Consider the following 21,189-nt stretch of genomic DNA (forward strand, 5'->3'; position numbering starts at 1 on the left):
GACCCTTTTGGAGCGAGTCCTGAATTTGGGGGTTCCCCGAAGTCCTTTCAGTTAATGACCATGGAAGAGGAGTCTCGGGGGGGCAGAATGTGCCTCTCCTCCCCTCACCCCTTCTTTTCCCAGCAGATCTTCAGGACACAGCTTCCTTGGCCCCGTAAGTGCTGTGCTGTGAAGGACTGGGGCAAGGGGAGGAGGGATTGAAGGTGGGGAAGCTCTTCAGCTGCCATTAGCCATTAGCACCTCAAGGCGAGCCTGGGACCCAAGTCCGGATGTCAGTTTTCTCCTACCTGCTTGACTTGCTTCCTTGCAGGAAGTTTGAGTTTAACCCCAAACTGGGCATTGATAATCCTGTGCTCTCCCTGGCTGAAGACCACGAGCCCTCTGGTAACCCCCCACCACTTGGGGCAACCGTTTCCTTTCCCCAGAGCCACCAGGGCTCCACACAGCTTCCCATCTCCTTGGTAACCATTCACTCTGTCTCCCTCTGATAACAGCCTTGGTGGGAGTATCCACGTGGCGGTGGAAGGGGGCCAGGCATTTCCTGTCCCCGCCACTCTGCCTGGTCCGTGTTCAGTCCCCCTGCCCAATACCTAACTGGGCAGAAGCCTGTCTGGTGTTCTATCACAGGGCAGGGTCTGCCAGACACAAGGTGACTTGTACTTGGGTCATGTCCCCTCTCCTCCCGCTTTTCTGCTGCCCACCTCCCCTTCCAGATCTCTGGAGCCTGGAACGACCTCGCTTCTATCTGCTCAACAGAGAGGAGGGCAGGAGTTTTGGCTTCCACTTGCAGCAGCAGCGGGGCAGGGCTGGGCATGTGGTGTGCAGGGTGGAGCCAGGCACCTCTGCCCAGCGCCAGGGTCTTCGGGAAGGAGACTGTATCCTGGGGGTGAACAACCATGTCGTGGAACATGAAGACTATTCAGTGGTGAGGTTGGGCTGGGACCCCTGTGGTACAGGAGAACATTCTATAGCACCTCAGGGAGACAGAAGCCGGTTGGTCACCTCCCTGGGTATATGGGGGCAGGACCCAAGCCTCAACCTCCCCCATCTCCCAGAACTTAGGGACGCCCAGGCCCGAATGGTTGCGTGAAGGTCTCCAGAGAGCTGGTTCCCATGGTGAAAAGTGTAGCTTCCAGGGAGGGGAAGCTGGCAAGAGGGGCCAGCCCAAGCCTGCTCCGTGTGCCCACCGTTCAGGTGATACGCCGCATCCGGGCCAGCGGTCCTCGGGTACTGCTGACGGTGTTGGCGCAGCACGTGCGTGAGGTGGCCCGAGCTCAGCAGGGAAACGACGCCCACCTCTGTCCCACGCTCGGCCGAGGGGTCCGGCCTCGGCTGTGCCACATAGTGAAAGACGAGGGCGGCTTTGGCTTCAGTATCACCCAAGGTGAGCTTGGAGCTCGGGAGGGCTCAGGAGGGGGCTCTCAGCCCTGCTCTGGGCAGGCAGCAGGCAGGGACTTGCTGTTTGTGCTTCCAGGACATCGGGGTCCTTTCTGGTTAGTGCTGAGCACTGGAGGAGCAGCTGAGCAGGCAGGAGTGCCCCCTGGGGCCCGGCTGCTAGAAGTGAATGGGGTCAGCGTGGAGAAGTTCACGCATACCCAACTCAGCAAGAAGGTATGACTGCCTGTTTCCCATCCATCCTCACCCCTCGGGCCTGGTCCCTGCCTCTGGAAGCAGACTCCTCCTCCACACGCCTAATCGCCTGATCCGATCCTGTAGCTGTCACCATCCTTCCCTTTATGCTCTGTGCTGGGTCCTCCCCTCCCTTCCCTAGTGCCTCATTCCTGGGCCTGGGGAGAGGGGCTGTGAGGAGGCGCCTGCCTCTGCCCTCTCTAACCAGGTGGTTGACGCTGATGCCCTGCTGGGTCCCCACAGCTTTGGCAGAGTGGCAAGCAGGTGACCCTGCTGGTGGCAGGGCCAGAGGTGGAGGAACAGTGTCGCCAGCTGGGAATGCCCCTGGCTGCACCCCTGGCAGAGGGCTGGGCACTGCCCACCAAGCCCCGCTGTCTGCATCTAGAGAAAGGGCCCCAGGGCTTCGGGTTCGTGCTCCGAGAGGAGAAGGGCCTTGATGGTAGGCTTGGTGAGTGAGAGCCCTGGGGGCAGGGAGGGAAGGTGGGCCTTGGGGTGGGCACACAAGTGTATATATACACCTCTCAGTGCGCACAAGTGGTGGCCCTGGCTGAACCCCAGCCCGGGCCTCCTCCTCTTGTGTAGCCCTGGGTCAGTCCCCCGGTGTGCATACGGTGGCCTGGGCCGGCACGGGGGTCAGTGGGGAAGGAGCAGTGAGGATGTCTGCATCCCAGGTCAGTTCCTGTGGGAGGTGGACCCAGGACTGCCAGCAGAGAAGGCCGGGATGCAGGCTGGGGACCGGCTGGTGGCTGTGGCTGGGGAGAGCGTGGAAGGGCTGGGCCACGAAGAGACAGTGTCCAAGATCCGGGCGCAGGGCTCCTGCGTCTCGCTCATCGTCGTCGACCCCGAGGCTGACCGCTTCTTCAACATGGTGCGAGCTGAGGGGCGGGGGCTAGAGAGAGGGCAGGAAGAGAGCAGGGCTCGGGTGGGGGAACAAGCAGCATGGTTTGTCCTATCTTCCTCTTTTCCAGGTTCGCTTGTCCCCACTTCTCTTCTTGGAGAGCACAGAGGCTCCTGACTCTCCCCAGGATACCGGCTCAGCCTCTCTGGTTGAGACCAGGGACCCACCAGTTGAAGACACAACCGTCCCACGCGGCTTCCGCCAGTGCTGCCTGTACCCTGGGCCTGGCGGTGGCTATGGCTTCCGACTCAGCTGTGTGGCCAGTGGGCCTCATCTCTTCATCTCCCAGGTGACTGATGCCCCAGGGACCTTGGATCTTTTCAATCATTTGCCTCTTGACAAGCCTTCCTCTGCTTCCCTCCCAGAGCCTCAGTACACCCAGCAGACTTTTCCGTGGTGTTCCGAGCTCTACATTTCCCCCCACCCCATTCCACCAGGTGACCCTAGGAGGCTCAGCTGCCCGGGCGGGACTGCAAATGGGAGATGTGATTCTGGAGGTGAACGGGAATCCCATGGGCGGAGAGAATGACCTGGAAAGACTTCAGCAGCTGGCTGAGGCGGAGCCACCCCTATGCCTGAAGCTGGCGGCCAGATCTCAGCAGGGCTTGGAAGCCTGGATTCCCCCAGGGTCTGGAGAGGTGAGGAAGAAGAGACAGATGGACTGTGAGTCAGCCAGAAGAGGACAGAGGGGAGCCAGAGCAGAGGGCAGAGCGGGAAGCTGCAGGGTGAAGCAGGGTGGAGCATTCAGGTTGGGACTTTAGGCCATGGTACGTGGGGACAGAAGGACCCAGGGAAGAAGCCCCGTTCCTGGGCATCCCAGTGAGGGGGCGGGCACAGGGAAAGGGAACTCTTCTGGTCTCTGAATGACCTCTTCCCTTCTTTCTCTGCTTAGGACTGGGCTGTAGCCTCAGATCTACTGTAGCACCCCCCATGCCTGGCACAGATCTGCCCAAGCTTTCCTGTCTCCACTCTCCAGCCTGAGGTGGTGGGAGCTGAGATGCTCTCTTTAAACCAGAAGCTGCAGCTCTAGGACTCCGGATACCTCCATCACAGGATAGTCCTTGGCCTCCCTCCCTTCCCATGGGCCCACATCCTAGAAGAGGGTGTGGCCAGAGGCCTCTGGTGGGCCCATGAGGGATTCTCCCCTTTGATTCCAAAGGAAGTCACATGGGATCTTTGGGAGCTGTGCCCCAAGGATGAAGATCTGCGTGAGATGAGTGGTATGATTTTGTGATTTATAACAAGAAATATATGTGTGGCCTTCATACCCTTTCCTGGCACAGAGCTCCTAAAATGCTTGGAATTTCCTAAGTAGTAAGAGAGAGAAAGCTGTCTTCTGTTTTTGACAATAAGCCCCTTTCAACTACACCTAGTTTTGTTAATGAGGTGACTCTTGAAAAGCACCTGAGAATGGGGCACTGGTTTCCAGGGGAACCAGTCATGTGATTAGAGGTTTGGAACTTTCAGTGCCCCACCCCCACCGCTACCCTCAACCTCCTGGGAGGGGAGAGGGACTGGAGGTTGAATTAATCACCAGTGTTCAATGGATCTTGCCTACATAATGAAGCCTCCATAGAAACCCAAAAGGACAGTTTCAGAGAGCTTTCCGTGTTGCTGAACACGTGCAGGTGCTGGGAGGGTGGCGCACCTGGAGAGGGCGTGAAGCTTCCATGGTCATACCTCGCCCGGTTTATCTCTTCCATCTGGCTGTTCCTGAGTTGTGTTCTTTATAATAAACTGGTAATCTAGTAACTAAACTGTTTCCCTGAGTTCAATCACTCTAGCAAATGATTGAACCCAAGGAGGGGGTTGTGGGAACCTCTGATTGATAGCTAGTAGGTCAGAAGCACAATCTCTGGACTCGAGATTGGTATTGGAGGTCGAGGGCAGTCTGTGGGACAGAACCCTTAACCTGCGGGATCTGATGATACCTCCAGGTAGACTGTGTCGGAATTGAGTTAAATTGTAACACAAAAGTTAAATTGTGTCTACGGAGAATTACTTGGTGTGGGAAACCTCCCTCCTCCACGTTTCACCAGAAATGAAGTAGAACTGAGAACGTTGTAGCAAAATAGAGAAGAAACAGAGTTTTCCCTTTCCCGGCGGGCTGTGGGGCCGGCTAGGATTGAAGCCACCTGGAATTTGCCCTAAGCATGACTCCAGGACTGTTGGGTATATTGCAGGAACTTGGAGACCGGCTGCACCTTCCCTCTGTGGGCACCTTAGGATTGTGGGAGCTGGTGCCTGGTCACCGTTGGTCTATTATAGAAATGGCCTTTCCCCACAAATCTGGCTGCCTTTGTTTGTGTTGGTGGGGGTAGGGGGACCAAAAGAGCCTCAGGCTCAAGGGGTGGGACCCAGTTTCTCTAGGAGAGAAGTTGAGATCTTGTCAAATTTCTCTCTTCTTATTCAGTCTTCAGGGTAATGGGTCAGCCCAGAACTGAGATGTTCCTATGAGGGGCACTCCTCTCTGCCCAAAATCACAGCCCACAGTCCTGTTGAGTTCTACATACAGACAACGTTATTGCTGGGGCCTCGGAGGGCCCCAGAGACTAGAGGCTCACAGTCAAAGATCCAGGGGGTTGAGTCCAAACTGGCGGAGCTGCTCCTTGTGCCGGGCGTGGACGGCTTGACGGCTCTCAGTTTGGCCGAGAGCCAGTCCAGGCTGTCCTGCAGACAACAAGCTTCAGATCTCAGGAAGGGAGAGGGCTGGCTGAGGGGTGTCCCAGGTTGGTCTGTAAGCTGTCCTGGACAGTGTTTTCTCAAAGCTCTTATTCTTAGTGGGTAGGCATGGTTGTATCCCCTGAGGATAGAGCAGAGTTCCCTACGGAGATGCTTCTTTTCCTTCCCCCTGGCTTGTCATTGTCACATTAGCTGGGATTTTTGGGGGGGTGCTGGGCACTGGGATGGCTGGCCTTCAGAGGGTAGGGCTTACATGTAAGATTTCCTCGTACTTGGCCTCCATGTCTGCCACGTGGGCCCGAAGCTGAGCCAGAGATCGGTCCCACTCTCCAAGGGCCTGCAAGGCCTCTCTCTGTGTAGCCCTCAGCCTCCCTTTGGCACATCTCTGGGGACGGGGGCAGAAGGATGAAAGAGGACAGGACGGTGACACTCTACCCTTGAACAGAGTCTCCAAAGGGACCCAAAGAGCAGAACTTGAGTGGGATCATTCCAGACTTCCCCAGAGCCATCAACTTTCCCATAGTTCCTATAAAGAGCTGAAATATACCATTCAGGTAGAGTAGAGAGAGTGGGCTTGGGACAAGAGATCTGAGTCCCAAATCTGGTTGTCATTTACTACTTGTGTAATGTCTGACATCTCTCTCTCTGAGACTCAGTTTCTTCATCTTTATAGAGAAAATGACCCATACTTCACAGAATTGTTGTGAGAGTTAAATGTGATAATGTATGGGAAAGCACCTAGTAGGCAGGAAGTGCTTCATAAATGCTGACTGCATTTAAATGTGAGATAAGGCAAAGATTAGGAAAGGGGCTCAGGGCCTGCGTGGCAGATAAGCAGCTCTTGGATATCTATAGCTAAAATAAAGCTATTTTAGGATAAGAAAATTTGAGGCCAAAATTGTGGAAAATCTGTGCACCATGCTAAAATTTTTCAACTCTATCCTGTTACCAAGATGGAAGAGAACAAAAGCTTATATATATATATATATATATATATATATATATATATATATATATATATGTACACACACACACACACACACACACACACACACACACACACACACATACATGTATATGCTTATTTAGAAGCTCTCTCATTTATTAGCAACTAGTTATTTAGGACCTACCATGCATTAGGCCTTGAAGATAAGGAAATAAGTAGTTAAACAGTTTCATTTAAGCTTGGTTTCATTATAAAAATCAGCCAAACTGAGCGGGAATATGTTTTGCTTATGGGAGACATGGCGGCAGTGGGGAGTGAGAACTGGATTTGGAGACACCACTGAGAGAGGGAAATGGGGTGAGAGACTTAGGTCTTCTTCTTTTTTAAAAAAATTTTATTTATTTATTTATGGCTGTGTTAGGTCTTCATTTCTGTGCAAGGGCTTTTTCTCTAGTTGTGGCAAGTGGGGGCCACTCTACACCGCGGTGCGTGGGCCTCTCACTATCGTGGCCCCTCTTGCTGCGGAGTGCAGGCTCCAGATGCGCAGGCTCAGTAGTTGTGGCTCACGGGCCTAGTGGCTCCGCGGCATGTGGGATCCTCCCAGACCAGGGCTCGAACCCACGTCCCCCGCGCTAGCAGGCAGATTCTCAACCACTGCGCCACCAGGGAAGACCAAGGTCTTCTTCTTATAGCTTAAGATTTTTTTTTTTTTGCTGTCCTGAACCATCTGCTGCAATTCTCAATGGTGGGAAGGTCAGTGGGGAAAGCAATATGAGAGCTTAGATTGCAGTCTTCTAGAGAAGAAACATCCTAAATCCACCTCTTCAGTCTGGGCAGCAGCAGTGATCCTCTGAGAGAAAGGGCTTTGAGGGTGGGGAAGCTGATCTAACTGCTCCCGAAGGCCCCTCACTTCCTCCTCCAGCTGCCTGCTGTGGGTCTCCGTCACGTCCTGCAGGGTGCAGCACTGACGACTCATGTCTGTGGTGGGGATGGTAGGTGGCCAGGAACCCAGGTGGGGACAGAGGGATGGAGAAAGGATGGGAAGTTGTGAGTAGGGAGGGCTCTGCTTGGTCCAGTGGGGCAGATACATAAAGGCCTTTTGGTTCTTCTTGTGGTGATTCTGAGAAGCTGGGGAAGGAGCTAGGAAACAAGGTCCCCTTCCCCCCTGCCACTCAGGATGGGGATTCAGGCCCTTCTCTCCACTCAGTCCCACAGGATGAATGAGATAAAGGCTGTGGCTGCGTATTGTAACCCACACAGCATCAAGCGTGTGGCGTGGGCCATCATGGAAGGCCCCTGCCCAAGATCCCAGAGGCCTTTGTTTGTTTCCTTCAGGATTCTTGTGGCTGGGAAGGCTGAGACTAGGCATGGCAGATGCGAGTCCTCCTTGTCTCCCTACCCAGCAACCTCTGGCCCTCTTGGGTGTCCTCTTCCAGGCCCCTGTCTCCTGCCCACCTGCTTAATCAACTGCACACCTGCATATATGGCCTTCCCTTCACTCCAGGCCCCCTCCAGTTCAGCCTCCAGTTCTTGTATCCTCTGCTTCAGCTTGTCTTCAGAAGCCTTGGCTTGGCAGGCCTCATCCCTCCACAGAGCTGTGAACAGTCCCAGAGCAGCCCTCAGGACTGGCTGGGGACCCCACTAAATCAGCCCTGATGGCCTTGATGGACTCTGCCCACCTTTGGAAACCTGGCAGCAGGCTGCCAGTCTCTCATTGTCATTCTGGTGTTTGTATTTTTCCCCCCTAGAATCCTACAGGCTCTTCGTTACTAAGAACCACAAACTCCCTCTGTGTTCTGGCTATGAAAAATAGCTGCCTTGGGACTTCCCTGGCAGTCCAGCGATTGGGACTCCATGCTTCTACCGCAGGGGGTGAGGGTTCGATCCCTGGTCGGGGAACCCTCATTCCGCGTGGTGCGGACAAAAAATTAAGAAAAATATAGCTGCCTTTATCAGCCCTTACTGCCCACCGTTTCCTCACAACCCTAACTCTTGACAATCTTTTTCCACTAGGGGATGGTTAGAGATCAGCTCAGCCCTCTACCTTAGCTCCAACCCTTCAAGCTCCCAGGGGTACAGAAATGCCCATTGTCCCACCTCTATTGCCCCCAGAACTTCCACTCTTCTTACCCAAGTGGTCTTGGAGCATCTCCTTTTCCAGCAGTGCCAGCCTGTGTATGGATTCAGTCTCCACATCTGCCCTGGCAAGATGGCAGAGCCTCAGCTTGTCAGGATCTCAGCCTTACCTACTCCCCTCCCATCCTCATCCCACACCCTGGACTTTTTTTTTTTTGCAGGAGATCTCAGGACCACTAAATGAGGGATCTCTGATGGCAAAGTCTAATGAGTTCACTGCCCAGCACATAGCAGGTACTCAAAAGATGTGTAATGAATACATAAGGAAGGCACAGAGCCAGAGGGGGCTCAGATGGGCATGGGTGCTGATTTTCCCACTTCCCCAGCTCCATGGAATCTGGATGCAGATACGAAGGAGGAGGGTCAAGACAGCTCCGTCTTATCGGGCAGAGGGCTGAGTTCTCTCTGGAGGACCTCTGCTCGGTCTCTGAGCCAGAACGTGGAGAAGCAGGGGGCACTCACCTCCACCCAGCCTGACTCACCAACAGCTGCATTCCTTTTCTTCTTCTGTGTCCCAGGTTTTGTCCCTTTCTCTTTGGTCTTAGGTCGTATTTCCTTGCTGTCCTGGGGGAGAGAGGGGACTCGTATTTAGGTCTGGACAATGGAGATGCTTACCTGACCCCTAGACTGAACCAGGAGTCTCAGGAGAATTAGTGTTCTAGTCTCCAACTCTGTCTCTTATACTTTTCAGAAGCTTCTGTTCTTGGTTTCCTTGGAAACTTAGGCAAGGCTGAGGCCACTGGGAAGGATGGAAGTTGTTTCTCTCTATCGGTCAGGTTCTGAGTACAGAAATCATTCCTCTCAATCCTCTTTCAGAGAAAACAAAGCTCAGTACCTGGTCCCCTTCCCTCTTCCCATCATCCTTACCCTGCCTCTTCCTTTCTGCAAGACCCTCTCTTGCCTCTGTCGTGTCTCCCTGTGGTGTGACCCACTCACGAGGAGGGGCAGAGAAAAGGCCCAACGATCTAGGAGCCAGAGGAGGAGACTGGGTTCTGGGAACCAATCCAGAGTGGCAAATTTCTGTCCGGGGCGGGACTGAGAACTGGAAGGTTGGGTTTCTGGAGGCGGCATGTTGTCCGGGCAACTGGGAAACATGGTGTTCATAGGAAGGTAGAAGGGACTAAATACAAAGCTTAAAATACCAGGGTCTCAGAGGGCCAATACTCTCCTTATCCCCAAATCCTAAGTGTAGTTTGAGGAGAAAGGGCTTTGGAGCCGATCATCTATGATTCACTTCTCTGTAGCACAGCCTGCAATTTGGAGACTTACAAATTACAGATTTACACATCTGAAATAATGCTGTTGTGCTGATACAGAGGAAAAGGACTGACAGTAGCCATTTTGGGCAATTTACACATCCCAAGGTCTCATCAGCAAAATGACATTCTTAGGTTTAAAACTGAAGCTCTCCTTCAGGAAGGCACTCTGTGGTGTATGAAGGAAAGAAGTGCAGAAGAAGGTGGTTGAGAGAGTTTCCCCTTTCAGAGAAATGAGACGCAGAGGAGAGGTAGACCCAGGACCCCAGGGTGTTGACATAGAGAGATGCAAATGGAGAAGAAAGGGCACTGGTTAGAGATAGGAGCTGTGAGTTCTTTTCCCCTCCGTCCGGATATGTAAACTTGAGCAAGCCATTTAAACTTGCTCAGCCTCAGTTTCCTGGTCTTGAAATATTTGATTTTGGGGAATTCCCTGGCTGTCCAGTGGTTAGGACTCTGCGCTTCCCCTGCAAGGGGCACAGGTTCGATCTCTGGTTGGGGAAATAAGATCCTGCAAGCCACAGCGTGCGGCCAAAAAATAAAAAAGAAATCTTTGATTTTGTAAATCTTGAAAGGCCTGGATTTCCCCTGGGTATTTACAGGACTATCTTCTCTCATTGTGACTTAATGTATTGCTTCTTTTCCCGTATTCCTGTCTGTGGTTGACTTTCGGACAGGTGCTGAGAAAATACCTTGCTTGGCTCTCTGCAGTACTGAGTTGGTTGGGGCTCCCTCTAGTGGACTTACTTGACCTTCTACTGAGTCTCCTGCGTTTTTCTTTCTTTCTTTCTTTTTTTTTTTTTTTCCCGGTACGCGGGCCTCTCACTGTTGTGGCCTCTCCCGCTGCTGCGGAGCACAGGCTCCGGACGCGCAGGCTCAGCGGCCATGGCTCACGGGCCCAGCCGCTCCGCGGCATGTGGGATCTTCCCGGACCGGGGCACGAACCCGTGTCCCCTGCATCGGCAAGCGGACTCTCAACCACTGCGCCACCAGGGAAGCCCATTTACTGCTTTTTTTTTTTTTTTTTTTTGTGGTACGCGGGCCTCTCACTGTTGTGGTCTCTCCCGTTGCGGAGCACAGGCTCCAGACGTGCAGGCTCAGCGGCCATGGCTCACGGGCCCAGCCACTCCACGGCATGTGGGATCTTCCCGGACCGGGACACGAATCCGTGTCCCCTGCATTGGCAGGCGGACTCCCAACCACTGCGCCACCAGGGAAGCCCTTCTGCGTTTTTCTATTTAAATTATTTACTGAGCAATGTTGGGGGGTTGCCCCCCACTTAGGGATGCTTCTTGCTGGAGTCATGAAGAGTTGGAAAAATAAATCTGGGGAAGGGACAATGATGAGTGGTTTGCCCTGGTCAGCAGCTCTCGTCCCCCACCCCCTCTCTCCAGCCCTGTGCTATTGGGAGCCTTGTTGTCTGTCTGTCACTGGGATCTCTGGACACCATACTGGCTAGAATGAAAACAGCAGAAACTTCAGGGCTTTTCCCCTTGCGGATTAAGGGAACTGCAGACTCTTTCTTTAGATATTTCTATCTCTGTCTTCCTCAACATTTTTTGGTCATTTTTGGTCAATTGCCTGTTGTCAGGAACAGATCTGAAGAAATAGCCGTGAGATCTGGGGGAAAAAATCCTTCCTCTAGGGAGCAGGCAGATTCAGGCAGAGGCTGATGATATTTATTTGTCACCTTCGTGGCTGCAGGGTACCTCTCTGACCCCGGGGACATTTTACAGAGTAAAGAGAAGAAGCGGCCTTGTCCTCCCCGTTGCTTACTGTTCCTGTACCTCAGTGTCAGATAACCTTGGGCACATCTCCCAAATCGGAGATTTTTCTTCTAATCTTGAAGCATGTTTTTCATTTATTCCCCCCCTCCCCCCAGAACCCTCTCTCCCTGAGTAGGAATGCAGTAGAGGTTCCTGTCCTGGTCCTTCCCTTCATCCAGAAGCCTGTTTGAGGACTTTTGAATAGAATAATTAGTGTCTCTGTTGTGCTGATGCACGGAGTCCCATATTGAGGACAGAAATTACAGAGTATAAACAACATATCGTGTCTCAGAAAAGCATTTAGTTTTCAAATATATTCAGTCAACCGACTTTCAGGTGCAGAGAGGATGTGGTTTGGGGCGAAGGTGAAATGGAATAAGAAAATTGCCACAGGTCACATGATGTGATACAAACTGAGCCAGCTGTAGAATAATCCAGGAATGAGAATGACATTGTGATCAACAATTCAACCTCCAGCACATTATGAAAACAAGCCAAGTGAAAATTGTGAAAGAAAGGCCAATCTTTCTTTCTTTCTTCATTAACCTCAGTTCATAAGTGAAAACAGGAACGATCATTTCAGCACAACTCTGTCTTCCTTTGAATAGGATCCCTTCTGGGGGTTTTAAAGAGATACAGAGGAGAGAAGCGTCACCCTCTCTACTTCATTCAAATGTGAGACAAATATAGGTCATCATATATTAAAAGAAAAATGGGACTTCCCTGGTGGCGCAGTGGTTAAGAATCTGCCTCCCAAAGCAGGGGACACGGGTTCAAGCCCTGGCCAGGAAGATCCCACATGCCGCGGAGCAACTAAGCCCGTGCGCCACAACTACTGAGCCTGTGCTCTAGTGCCCGCGAGTCACAGCTACTGAGCCCACGTGCCACAACTACTGAAGTCCACGTGCCTAGAGCCCGTGCTCCGCAACAAGCGAAGCCACCACAATGAGAAGCCCGCACACCACGACGAAGAGTAGCACCTGCTCGCCCCATCTAAAGTCCGTGCGCAACAACAAAGACCCAACGCAGCCAAAAATAAATAAATAAAAAAGAAATATGGCTTACTACAGCAGAAAAAGAGTGCAAATTTTACAATTCCATTCTATACAGACCATACTGAACACAATGCAAATTGGAAGCCTTAAACCAAGCCAGAGATGTACAATGATGATGTACATTGTGAAGATGACCTACAAGCTCATACACAGCTCCAAGGGTTAATTTCTTAACCTATAGTCCATAAAATCTAGGATTTGACTACGAGGGGAAAACGTACCCTTGCATGTCTATAGTGTGCTAGGTACTGTGGAAGACCAAAGTCGATAAGACAATATAGTATAAATTAATGTGTGGCAGGTGAGAAATAGATGGTTATGGAAATTTAGAGGAGGACTGTCTGGAAAGGAGGACAATATTTGAGTTGAGGATAAAAAAATGGATTGGACTTTAGTAGCATTCTTTAGGCAGAGGGAATGCTCTGAGTAATAGTGATGAAAAAAGAAAGAATTGTGGTATTTTGTGAGTTGGTGAGTCACCCAGCAGGGGATATATGTACTGGAGTAGTACAAAACTGCAAGGTAGTTTGGAGTTAGATCATGACTGCTAATTTCATTCAGGAGGCAATGGGGAGTGTTTAAAGTGTTTTGTTTTGTTTTATGCTGTCAGACCTATACGTTAGGAACACTGGTCTGGTGGCAGCATGGATTGGAGGTGGCAGGGAAATCAGTGAGGAAGAGGTTTCAATAGACCAAGGGAGAGGGAAGGAGAGCCTGCAACAAAGGGTGGATGCACTAGGGATGGGAAGTTTTGACAATTAGCTAAGAGCTTTGCCTATATGTTTTCTTTAGACGTTTTAACTCTTTCTAGGTAGGAATTGACTAATGGAAATTCTACTGATAGGAAATAATAATTTTGACTCTGCAATCAATCTTAGATACAGGCCATTGAATTACAGACAAGGATATTTTTTCCCCTCTTACAGGACTGTTTGATAAGCTTAATTCCCTAATCAGTCAAGAGCTTTGTAGAAGAGCTAGGTGGGGAATCTGAGGAGGAAGTGAGTACTTATTGAGACACCAGGGCCTGCATACTCCCAAAGCAGAGGCTCAGAATTAGCAAATTGGGGCAGGGCACTTCCTTCTTTGGGAGAGAGGTTCTTTTTTTCAAAGTTTTCAAAGGAACTTTGAGACTAGAAAAGTGGAAGTGACTGGGAACCGCATTACTGTTCCCTGGGAGGAGCGAGGACTCCTCAGGCCAGGGCTTGAAGCTCAAGGTTTCCGTGGTCAGGGCTTGATGCTGGCAGTGCCCACCTGTGGTGCAGTGTGCTGCGCAGGGGAATCTTAGGTACATATTCAATTTCCAGAAAAGGAACTTGTGTTCAAAGCAAAAAAAGGGGTAAGTGTTCTGTTTTCAGAAGGGTCAAAGGGCCTGGAAGAAGAGCTCGAGGCCTAAGTGTCTCAAGCCTTTCTGGGGTCTAATCAGGATGCAACAATCTGCAGCATTCACATTCCTGTCCTTGGTCCTGACTTAACTAGTTTAAAACACTAAGGAGTGGGGAAAAATTTCCCTTTTTCTCCCACAGTGTTAAGAAGCAAACAGCTTTAAGTTCAATTTCCTCATTTGTCAGGTGTGGGGTAAAGACTTGAAGTTCAGATTCTTTCTATGGCCACCTGTCTTAATTTAAATAGCCCAATGACCGCCTCCAGGAGGGTCATCCCACAACCCACAAGGAACACGGAGGGCTCGGCTTCTGCCTAGTGCGCAGGCTCCACGTTAGACCCCGCCCCGCCCTTTCCCCGCTCCTCCAGCAGGGGGCGCAGCGCGAAGGTTCTGCCTGGGCTGCGTCCCCCCACCTCGCGGTAGGGGCGGGGGAGACGGCGCGGAAACTTGGCCGCAGCTTTCCGGGAGCTGTGGCTCGGAAAGGGGTGGCGCAGGAGGGGTCGCTCCCCAGTCCCGACGCGGCCGCCGGCTCCGCGCGCTCCTCCCTCCCCCGGGCTCGCGCTCTCTGAAGGGGCGCGCCCGCGCGGACCCACGCTCCCGGCGCCGCCCACTCCCCTCCCCGCGACCGCCCCTCCCTCCGCCCGGACGGCCGGCGGCTGTGACGGCGGCGGCCGGGAGAGGCCCCTCCTTCACGCCCTCCTTCTTTCCCTCACTTGCAGCCAAGCGGAGCCGGCGGACGCGGCTGGGCCCCTAACCCTCCCCGGGCTATGGCCGGCAATGTGAAAAAGAGCTCTGGGGCCGGGGGCGGCGGCGGCTCCGGGGGTTCGGGCTCGGGAGGCCTGATCGGGCTCATGAAGGACGCCTTCCAGCCGCACCACCACCACCACCACCACCTCAGCCCCCACCCTCCGGGGACCGTGGACAAGAAGATGGTGGAGAAGTGCTGGAAGCTCATGGACAAGGTGAAAGGCCTGCAGAGGACCCGCGGGAGCAGGGGTGGGCGTGGGCGGAGGGGCCGAGGGACGGGAAGGAAGGGACAGAGGAAGCTGGGGGAGGGGACGGGTCATGCGAGGCTGGGGAGGCGAGGAGCTGGGGTGACGGGGCGCAGGGGTGGGGAATATGGGGGTGGGGAGGAGACCTGGAGGATGGGGGTCGGCGGTGGGGGAAGGGCTGCGGTTGGGAGTGAGGGAACGTTGAGATGTGTGTTTGGGGTTGCGAGACAAAGATGGGGTGGCGGCTGGGGTGAAGGGTAGCTGGGGAGCCACCAGGGAGGAAGTATAATGGGGGTGCAGAGTTTGCGGCTCTGTGTAGGGTGTAGGGATGTGGGTCACGGAATTGGCCCCGGGAAGTAGGAGGGAGGGGGTGAGGAAGAGCGCTTGATTTACCGGCTGGGACTGTTAGCTGGGTGAGCTCTGACTAGGGAATTAGGTTTACGGGCTCTGGTTGAGAGACCTGGGGTCCTGACAACTCCGCAGGCAAACTGTGCTCTAGGTGAGCGTATAGTTTTTGTTTCTGTTTTTTTCTTCTCATTAAGATGCAACACCAAGAGAAAATAAATGGGGGGTGTTTAAATGAGCCAAGGAAGGAACTTTCCTCCGCATCTAGCGCTGGCTCAAGTTTTTCTCCTCCAAAACATTGAATGGGATCCATTGCTGGTGCTGAGATAGATATGCACTGATTAAACCACAAGTTCTGGTCATAACCATTATTTTAGGAGAGATATGTTGACTGAGCGGGTTAGGTAGCAGATTCTGACTTCTTCCAGAACTTCCTCCTTACACACACACTGCTTTTCGTTGGGTTCTACTTTTTTTGGTAATAGAACCTGACTCCTTATTATGGAACCTGACTTTAAACTTGTTAGATGAGCTGCTTTGGTTACTTTTTTTTTTTCTTTTTTTTTTAAGCAAGTGTGAAAAATAACCCCACTTTAAGTTTGGCATTTGAGAGAATTTTACTTCCTTATAGTTGTGTCTGTATAGTGAAACATAGTAGTTAGTCCCAAGTATTTAAAAGTGTTTAAACAGTCTAACGGTTTGTTCCAGAGAATTCACTATTTCCTTGCTATTTTTCACATTTATTAATAACTTATTTTTGCAAAATTCATTCTGCAGATGAAAGGTGATTATTAGAAGGATCAGGCATAGATTGTAAGAGAAGGGTGTTATTTCCTCCAGAGTAAAATTGTTTTTCTTTGGTGCCTCTCTGGGCCTAGGTTCCTCTTCAGTAAAGTTCTTCATGGATTGTTTTGCACTAGAAACAGCTAATAAAAGTGACTGTGAAGCACTTGGCAAATATAAATGTTCTATATAAATTCTTAGTAAGTCCCATGTATGAGTTAGCACTCCTGTAGTGCATACCAGTGGTTTCAGAAGCTACTTTTTCACTGCTGGTTTTTCTCATGTTAAGTAATTGGTATGGTAATTAATAAACAAGTATTTGTATGTTGATTATATTGGTGTTATAATGCTAATTTCATTATTAGAAATTGTAATAAAACCATTAAAGAAAGTTAGGCATAAAGGAAATTTTAAATGCATTGACGCCTTGAAAATATATATGGAATATATTCAAAAGCCGAAGATTGTAGGTTTGCATTTTAGGGATTTAGAGTTAATGACTTAAAAAGTTTCTACTGGAATGAAAAAACATTTGCATTTCTAATGAGTTTCTCATTGTATCAACATGCGATGTATCAAAATCATATTGATTAGAGACCTCTCCTTAAAAATAATAAACTTTTTATCAAACTTTTGAGTCTATGTAACGTAGTCCTTAAAATAAGATTTCCCCTTAAGTCTTTCTCATTCATCTCTTTAAAGAGTGTGTATTGAATTATGATTTCTTCTGCAGAATGTTTAATTATTTGGGAAGTATAAAGACCTCTCAGTTTTGAGTCAATGCTTTTCAGGTTTCGGTAGTTTCAAGGAAAGTAGGCTTCTAGCTTTTCCATTCTAGCATTGGGAAAGGAATGTTTTATTCTTGTGTTGCTTGTTTTGGAAAATGATTTTTAGTACTTTTTGCCCCATATCACATATTACTGGTTGTGCTGAAATGAAAGTAGTTCTTTCTGATGTATTAGTCCAGTAGGTTCATACTGCTTTCTAGATTTTCTGACTAATTCTGTAGTGTTGTTAGACTGCACCGTCTCTTTTACTCTTGCTGTTTAGAGCATAGATGTTCTCTTTTTTCACTTTATTGTTGAAAGCCTTAAATGTATCACTAACCCTTCTTGACTTCATGCCATATGATATAAGTGGAGAAGAACTTAGTGTCAGATCTATAGATGTCCCACACATTTATTGACTTTAGCTCTAAGTCACCATCTCATATCTGTTTTAACCTTGTCGTTGAAGCTAGGTGAATATTATCCCAGCCTATTATTAATCAGTTTATTGGTTTAGCCCTGGGAACTGTCTCCTCTTCTCCAATATTGGATGTATACGGATGGAGAAGTTGGCGTAAGTCATGGGTTCTGGTCAACATAGGCCCAATTTACTATTCCATTGCAGAACTTAAACTCATTCTTGGAAAAATGCTTGTGCTAGAATGCTTGCTATTAAACAGAAGATGTGGTCAGACTCTAGGTTTTTTTTTTGCCACCTCGGTATATTGTAATTAATATTTGTGAGGATACTTGTATGTGAAGAAAGTGGCTAGTAAGTAAAGAGACAGCAGGGCAGGGGAGTGGAGAGAGCAGTCATATAAATTGCCTTGAATGTAAATGAAGAAGTATCAAGGTATTTAATTTAGTGGAGACTCAAAATTCCGTTATGAAGTAGAGTGGGAGTTGGCAAACTTTCTGTCACAGGACAGATAGTAAATACTTTAGGCATTGCTGGCCACATATGCAGTCCTATATTCTTTTTTTAAAAAATAAATTTATTTTATTTATTTATTTTTGGCTGTGTTGGGTTTTCATTGCTGTACACGGGCTTTCTCTAGTTGCCGCGAGCAGGGTCTACTCTTTGTTGCAATGCGTGGGCTTCTCACTGCGGTGGCTTCTCTCATTGTGGAGCACGGGCTGTAGGCACGCGGGCTCAGTAGTTGTGGCTCATGGGCTCTAGAGCACAGGCTCAGTAGTTGTGGTGCATGGGCTTAGTTGCTCCGCGGCATGTGGGACCAGGGATCGAACCCTTGTCCCCTGTATTGGTAGGCGGATTCTTAACCACTGCACCACCACGGAAGCCCACTATGTTCTTCCTGTTGTTTTTACAACTCTTTAAAACTGTAAAAGCTGGGCTTCCCTGGTGGCGCAGTGGTTGAGAGTCCGCCTGCCGATGCAGGGGACACGGGTTCGTGCCCCGGTCCGGGAATATCCCACATGCCGCGGAGCAGCTGGGCCCGTGAGCCATGGCCGCTGAGCCTGCGCGTCCGGAGCCTGTGCTCCGCAACGGGAGAGGCCACAACAGTGAGAGGCCCGCGTACCGCAAAAATAAAATAAAATAAAATAAAAGCCATTCTTATCTTGCAGGTGTACAAAAAAGGCTGCAGGCTATAGTTTGTCCACCTCTGAAGCAGAGCATCATGCTGGCAGTATTTTAGGTCCATGCTATGTTTTTATTTTAAATTAGCTTATGTTAGTAAAACCTTAAGGTGTTCGTTTTTTTTTTTTTTTTCCCTCCCGTATGGTACGCGGGCCTCTCACGGCTGTGGCCTCTCCCGCTGCGGAGCACAGGTTCCAGACGCGCAGGCTCAGCTGCCATGGCTCAGGGGCCCAGCCGCTCCGCGGCATGTGGGATCTTCCCGGACCGGGCATGAACCCGTGTCCCCTGCATCGGCAGGCGGACTCTCAACTACTGCGCCACCAGGGAAGCCCAGGTGTTCATTTATTTAATGGACTATAATTTATGGGAAAAATGCTTTCCTTTAAAGCATGGGTTTAAAAAAGCACTGTAAAAAGATAATCTTTCTGCTACCTACCTTCTCCTGCTTGCCCTAAAAAAAAGCACCTTAAGTAACTTCCTGTATTTTGGAAATAAGATGCACTTAATAGAATTTATGAATCGGTGTATTTCATTGGACTCTTTTCTCCCTTTCTTCTTACCTTTCTTCCTATGCTTGCACGCTCACTAAATCAGGAGCATAGTAGTGCTAGGTGTAAATTCTTATATTCCAGGAGATTACATTATAGTGATAAGTGACTGTATGTTCAAAGTGATATGGGATCTCTTAAGTTTAAACATCATGTACATATTTCTTCTCTATCTTAACCTCTGAAGATTGTAAACTCCACGAGGACAGCAACTGTAATCTCTTTATCTCCTGCAGTGTCCAGTCACAAGGCCTTACACAATAGTAAGTGCATTGTAAATATTTGTTAAACTGCTTTGTGTGCCCCAAAGGAATTCTGAAAGGAAAAGGTATGGGGGTGGGAATCATTTTTAATTACATTAAACTTATTTCTTTCTTTCAGTAGTTCTTTGGCGGTATCATCCCTATTTTATGCATACTTAGCCTCAGAGAGGTTATGTAACCTAGTTAATAGGGGAGCTTGACTTGGAATCCAGGATTACCCACCTCCTAAGGCTTAGTTATTTCCTCCATACAGTGACTTCTCAGGTATACAACAAAGTCTTGATAACAAAAGTCATTTTTCAGAAAGTGACCTGTGTAGGTATACAACAGCAATTCTCACACACGCACACACACACACTCTCACACCCGCCATTCACACACTCAGGCAAAGTAGATGTTCTCTTGAATGATGTTAACGTGGTGTTTAACTAGTACCATTAAAAGAAATCTCTTCTTTTAAGTTAAGGGTTTGTGTCTCTTCAAATTATGTGGACTGGTTACTTTGCATGGTTATCGTGGAAGTTTGTACACGTTATTCTCCCATTGCACTTAATTCATGCCATTCAGCTCTGATGGCAGCTGTCCTTGATGAAACATCTGCAGTGCGGTGGGGGGCTCTCAGTACAATAAATGTGGGCATTTCATCTTGTAACACCCACCAGGTGGTGCTGGTTCATGTTATTTTTCTTCTAAAAATTGGAAACCCTTTCTGTTGCTATTGTATTAATAAAGTAGGTGTTTATTTTCTGGTAGTCAGCCCCTTCCCAATTTAATTTTAACTCTAGGAATTTTAGTCACCCAGGAATTTGTGATTAAAAATAAAGGTATTGGGATTCATTAAAAAAAAAAGTGATAGCATTTACCACTTTTTATTTCATCTGTCTCTCCCTCCACTAGAGCTCTTCAGGATCAAGGCTTTGTCTTTTTTTAAAATTTATTTTTGGCTGCACTGGTTCTTCGTTGCTGTGCATTGGCTTTCTCTAGTTGTGGCGAGCGGGGGCTACTCTTCGTTGCGGTGTGCGGGCTTCTCGTTGCGGTGGCTTCTCTTTGTTGCGGAGCACGGGCTCTAGGTGTGCGGACTCAGCAGTGGTGGCTCGTGGGCTCTAGAGCGCAGGCTCAGTAGTTGTGGCGCACGGGCTTAGTTGCTCCGTGGCATGTGGGGTCTTCCCGGACCAGGGCTCGAACATGTGTCCCCTGCACTGGCAGGCGGATTCTTAACCACTGCGCCACCAGGGAAGTCCCAAGACTGTCTTAACATCAGTTCCTGTGCCTAACACATAGTACGTGCTGAATGAAGTGCAAACATTTTAACAAAGTAAAATGAGATCAAAACATGTTCCCACATTTTCTATGTGATTAATTAGGAGGATCAGGTAGGGAATCTTTTTTTTTTTTTTTGAGTGTTGAATTAAAGTAACATTTACTAAAAGTAGTTTCACCTTTTTTGGTTATAAGGGTAATATACAGTCATTGTAAACAAAAAGGTTGTGTTGTTTTCATGCCTATTAAAAATTCCCCCAAGGGATGTAAAATTCTCCCTAGTTCCGTATGAAATGTGAGCTCACTGAGCATTTCATGTGATTCATGATAGAAATTTTGAAGGGTATATGGAATAAAAGTAGGGTTAGGCCAGGGAAGAACGTAATCTGCCCCGTTCATTTCATGGCTTTGGTTGAAGTTTTTGGTGACCCTTGCTGTAGTACAACCTGTTTTTAATATGTTGTTTGTTGGCTGTATACACATGGGCAGATTGGTCCCCAAGTCTTCACTTTCAGTGGAGTTCATGTTATAGTCAAACATACGGATAATGTTTATACTATGAAAATCACCCCCCTAATAACTAACCTAGAGCATTAAAAGAAAAATGGACTAAGCATTAGTTTGAAAACTGAGTCTAAATTTCAATCACATTTTCCAATGAAGTTGCTAATTCTGATCTTAGAATTAATTCTGATCGTTAGGTTTGTTGGAAGAGGGGGATTATAACAAGCAAGTCATTGTGAAATGTTTTCATGATTAGCACATTTTGTGCTGGAAGGAAATAGGTGGGAGTAGTCAACCAGGAGCACTGGAAGCCAGCCTCAGCTCTGTCCCCACAATGTTCCTTCCTGCAGCAGCTTCCAAAAGGAGGAGGGGAAA

General features: G+C 49.3%; 3 protein-coding genes across 4 annotated transcripts in view; 2 read left to right on the forward strand and 1 right to left on the reverse strand.

Annotated features, from left to right (window-relative positions):
• Window positions 1–87: 87 nt before the first annotated feature.
• On the forward strand, window positions 88–3,875 carry NHERF4 (NHERF family PDZ scaffold protein 4; the record flags this gene model as incomplete). Its single annotated transcript, XM_079930494.1, is given in 11 exon segments — window positions 88–102; window positions 105–154; window positions 311–384; window positions 714–925; window positions 1,195–1,384; window positions 1,475–1,611; window positions 1,873–2,077; window positions 2,301–2,497; window positions 2,598–2,816; window positions 2,965–3,165; window positions 3,420–3,875. Coding segments are annotated over 11 exon segments (1,530 nt in total). The 3' UTR covers window positions 3,450–3,875.
• A 1,218-nt stretch (window positions 3,876–5,093) lies between these two features.
• On the reverse strand, window positions 5,094–9,362 carry DRC12 (dynein regulatory complex subunit 12 homolog; the record flags this gene model as incomplete). Its single annotated transcript, XM_079929606.1, is given in 9 exon segments — window positions 5,094–5,152; window positions 5,155–5,197; window positions 5,463–5,570; window positions 5,572–5,594; window positions 7,041–7,133; window positions 7,631–7,750; window positions 8,286–8,351; window positions 8,774–8,855; window positions 9,228–9,362. Coding segments are annotated over 9 exon segments (729 nt in total).
• A 4,776-nt stretch (window positions 9,363–14,138) lies between these two features.
• The window catches only part of CBL (Cbl proto-oncogene), an 89,140-nt gene continuing 82,089 nt past the window's right edge, over window positions 14,139–21,189 (forward strand). Inside the window, exon 1 of one of the 2 annotated variants that reach the window (XM_079929479.1) lies at window positions 14,139–14,714. In XM_079929479.1, coding sequence (XP_079785605.1) covers window positions 14,520–14,714 — 195 coding nt within the window. In that variant the 5' untranslated portion in view covers window positions 14,139–14,519. The remainder of the gene's footprint in view (window positions 14,715–21,189) is intronic. The other variant, XM_079929480.1, reaches the window with a different exon arrangement.

The sequence above is a fragment of the Stenella coeruleoalba genome, assembly GCF_951394435.1.
Source record: "Stenella coeruleoalba genome assembly, chromosome: 8".
NCBI lineage: Eukaryota > Metazoa > Chordata > Mammalia > Artiodactyla > Delphinidae > Stenella > Stenella coeruleoalba.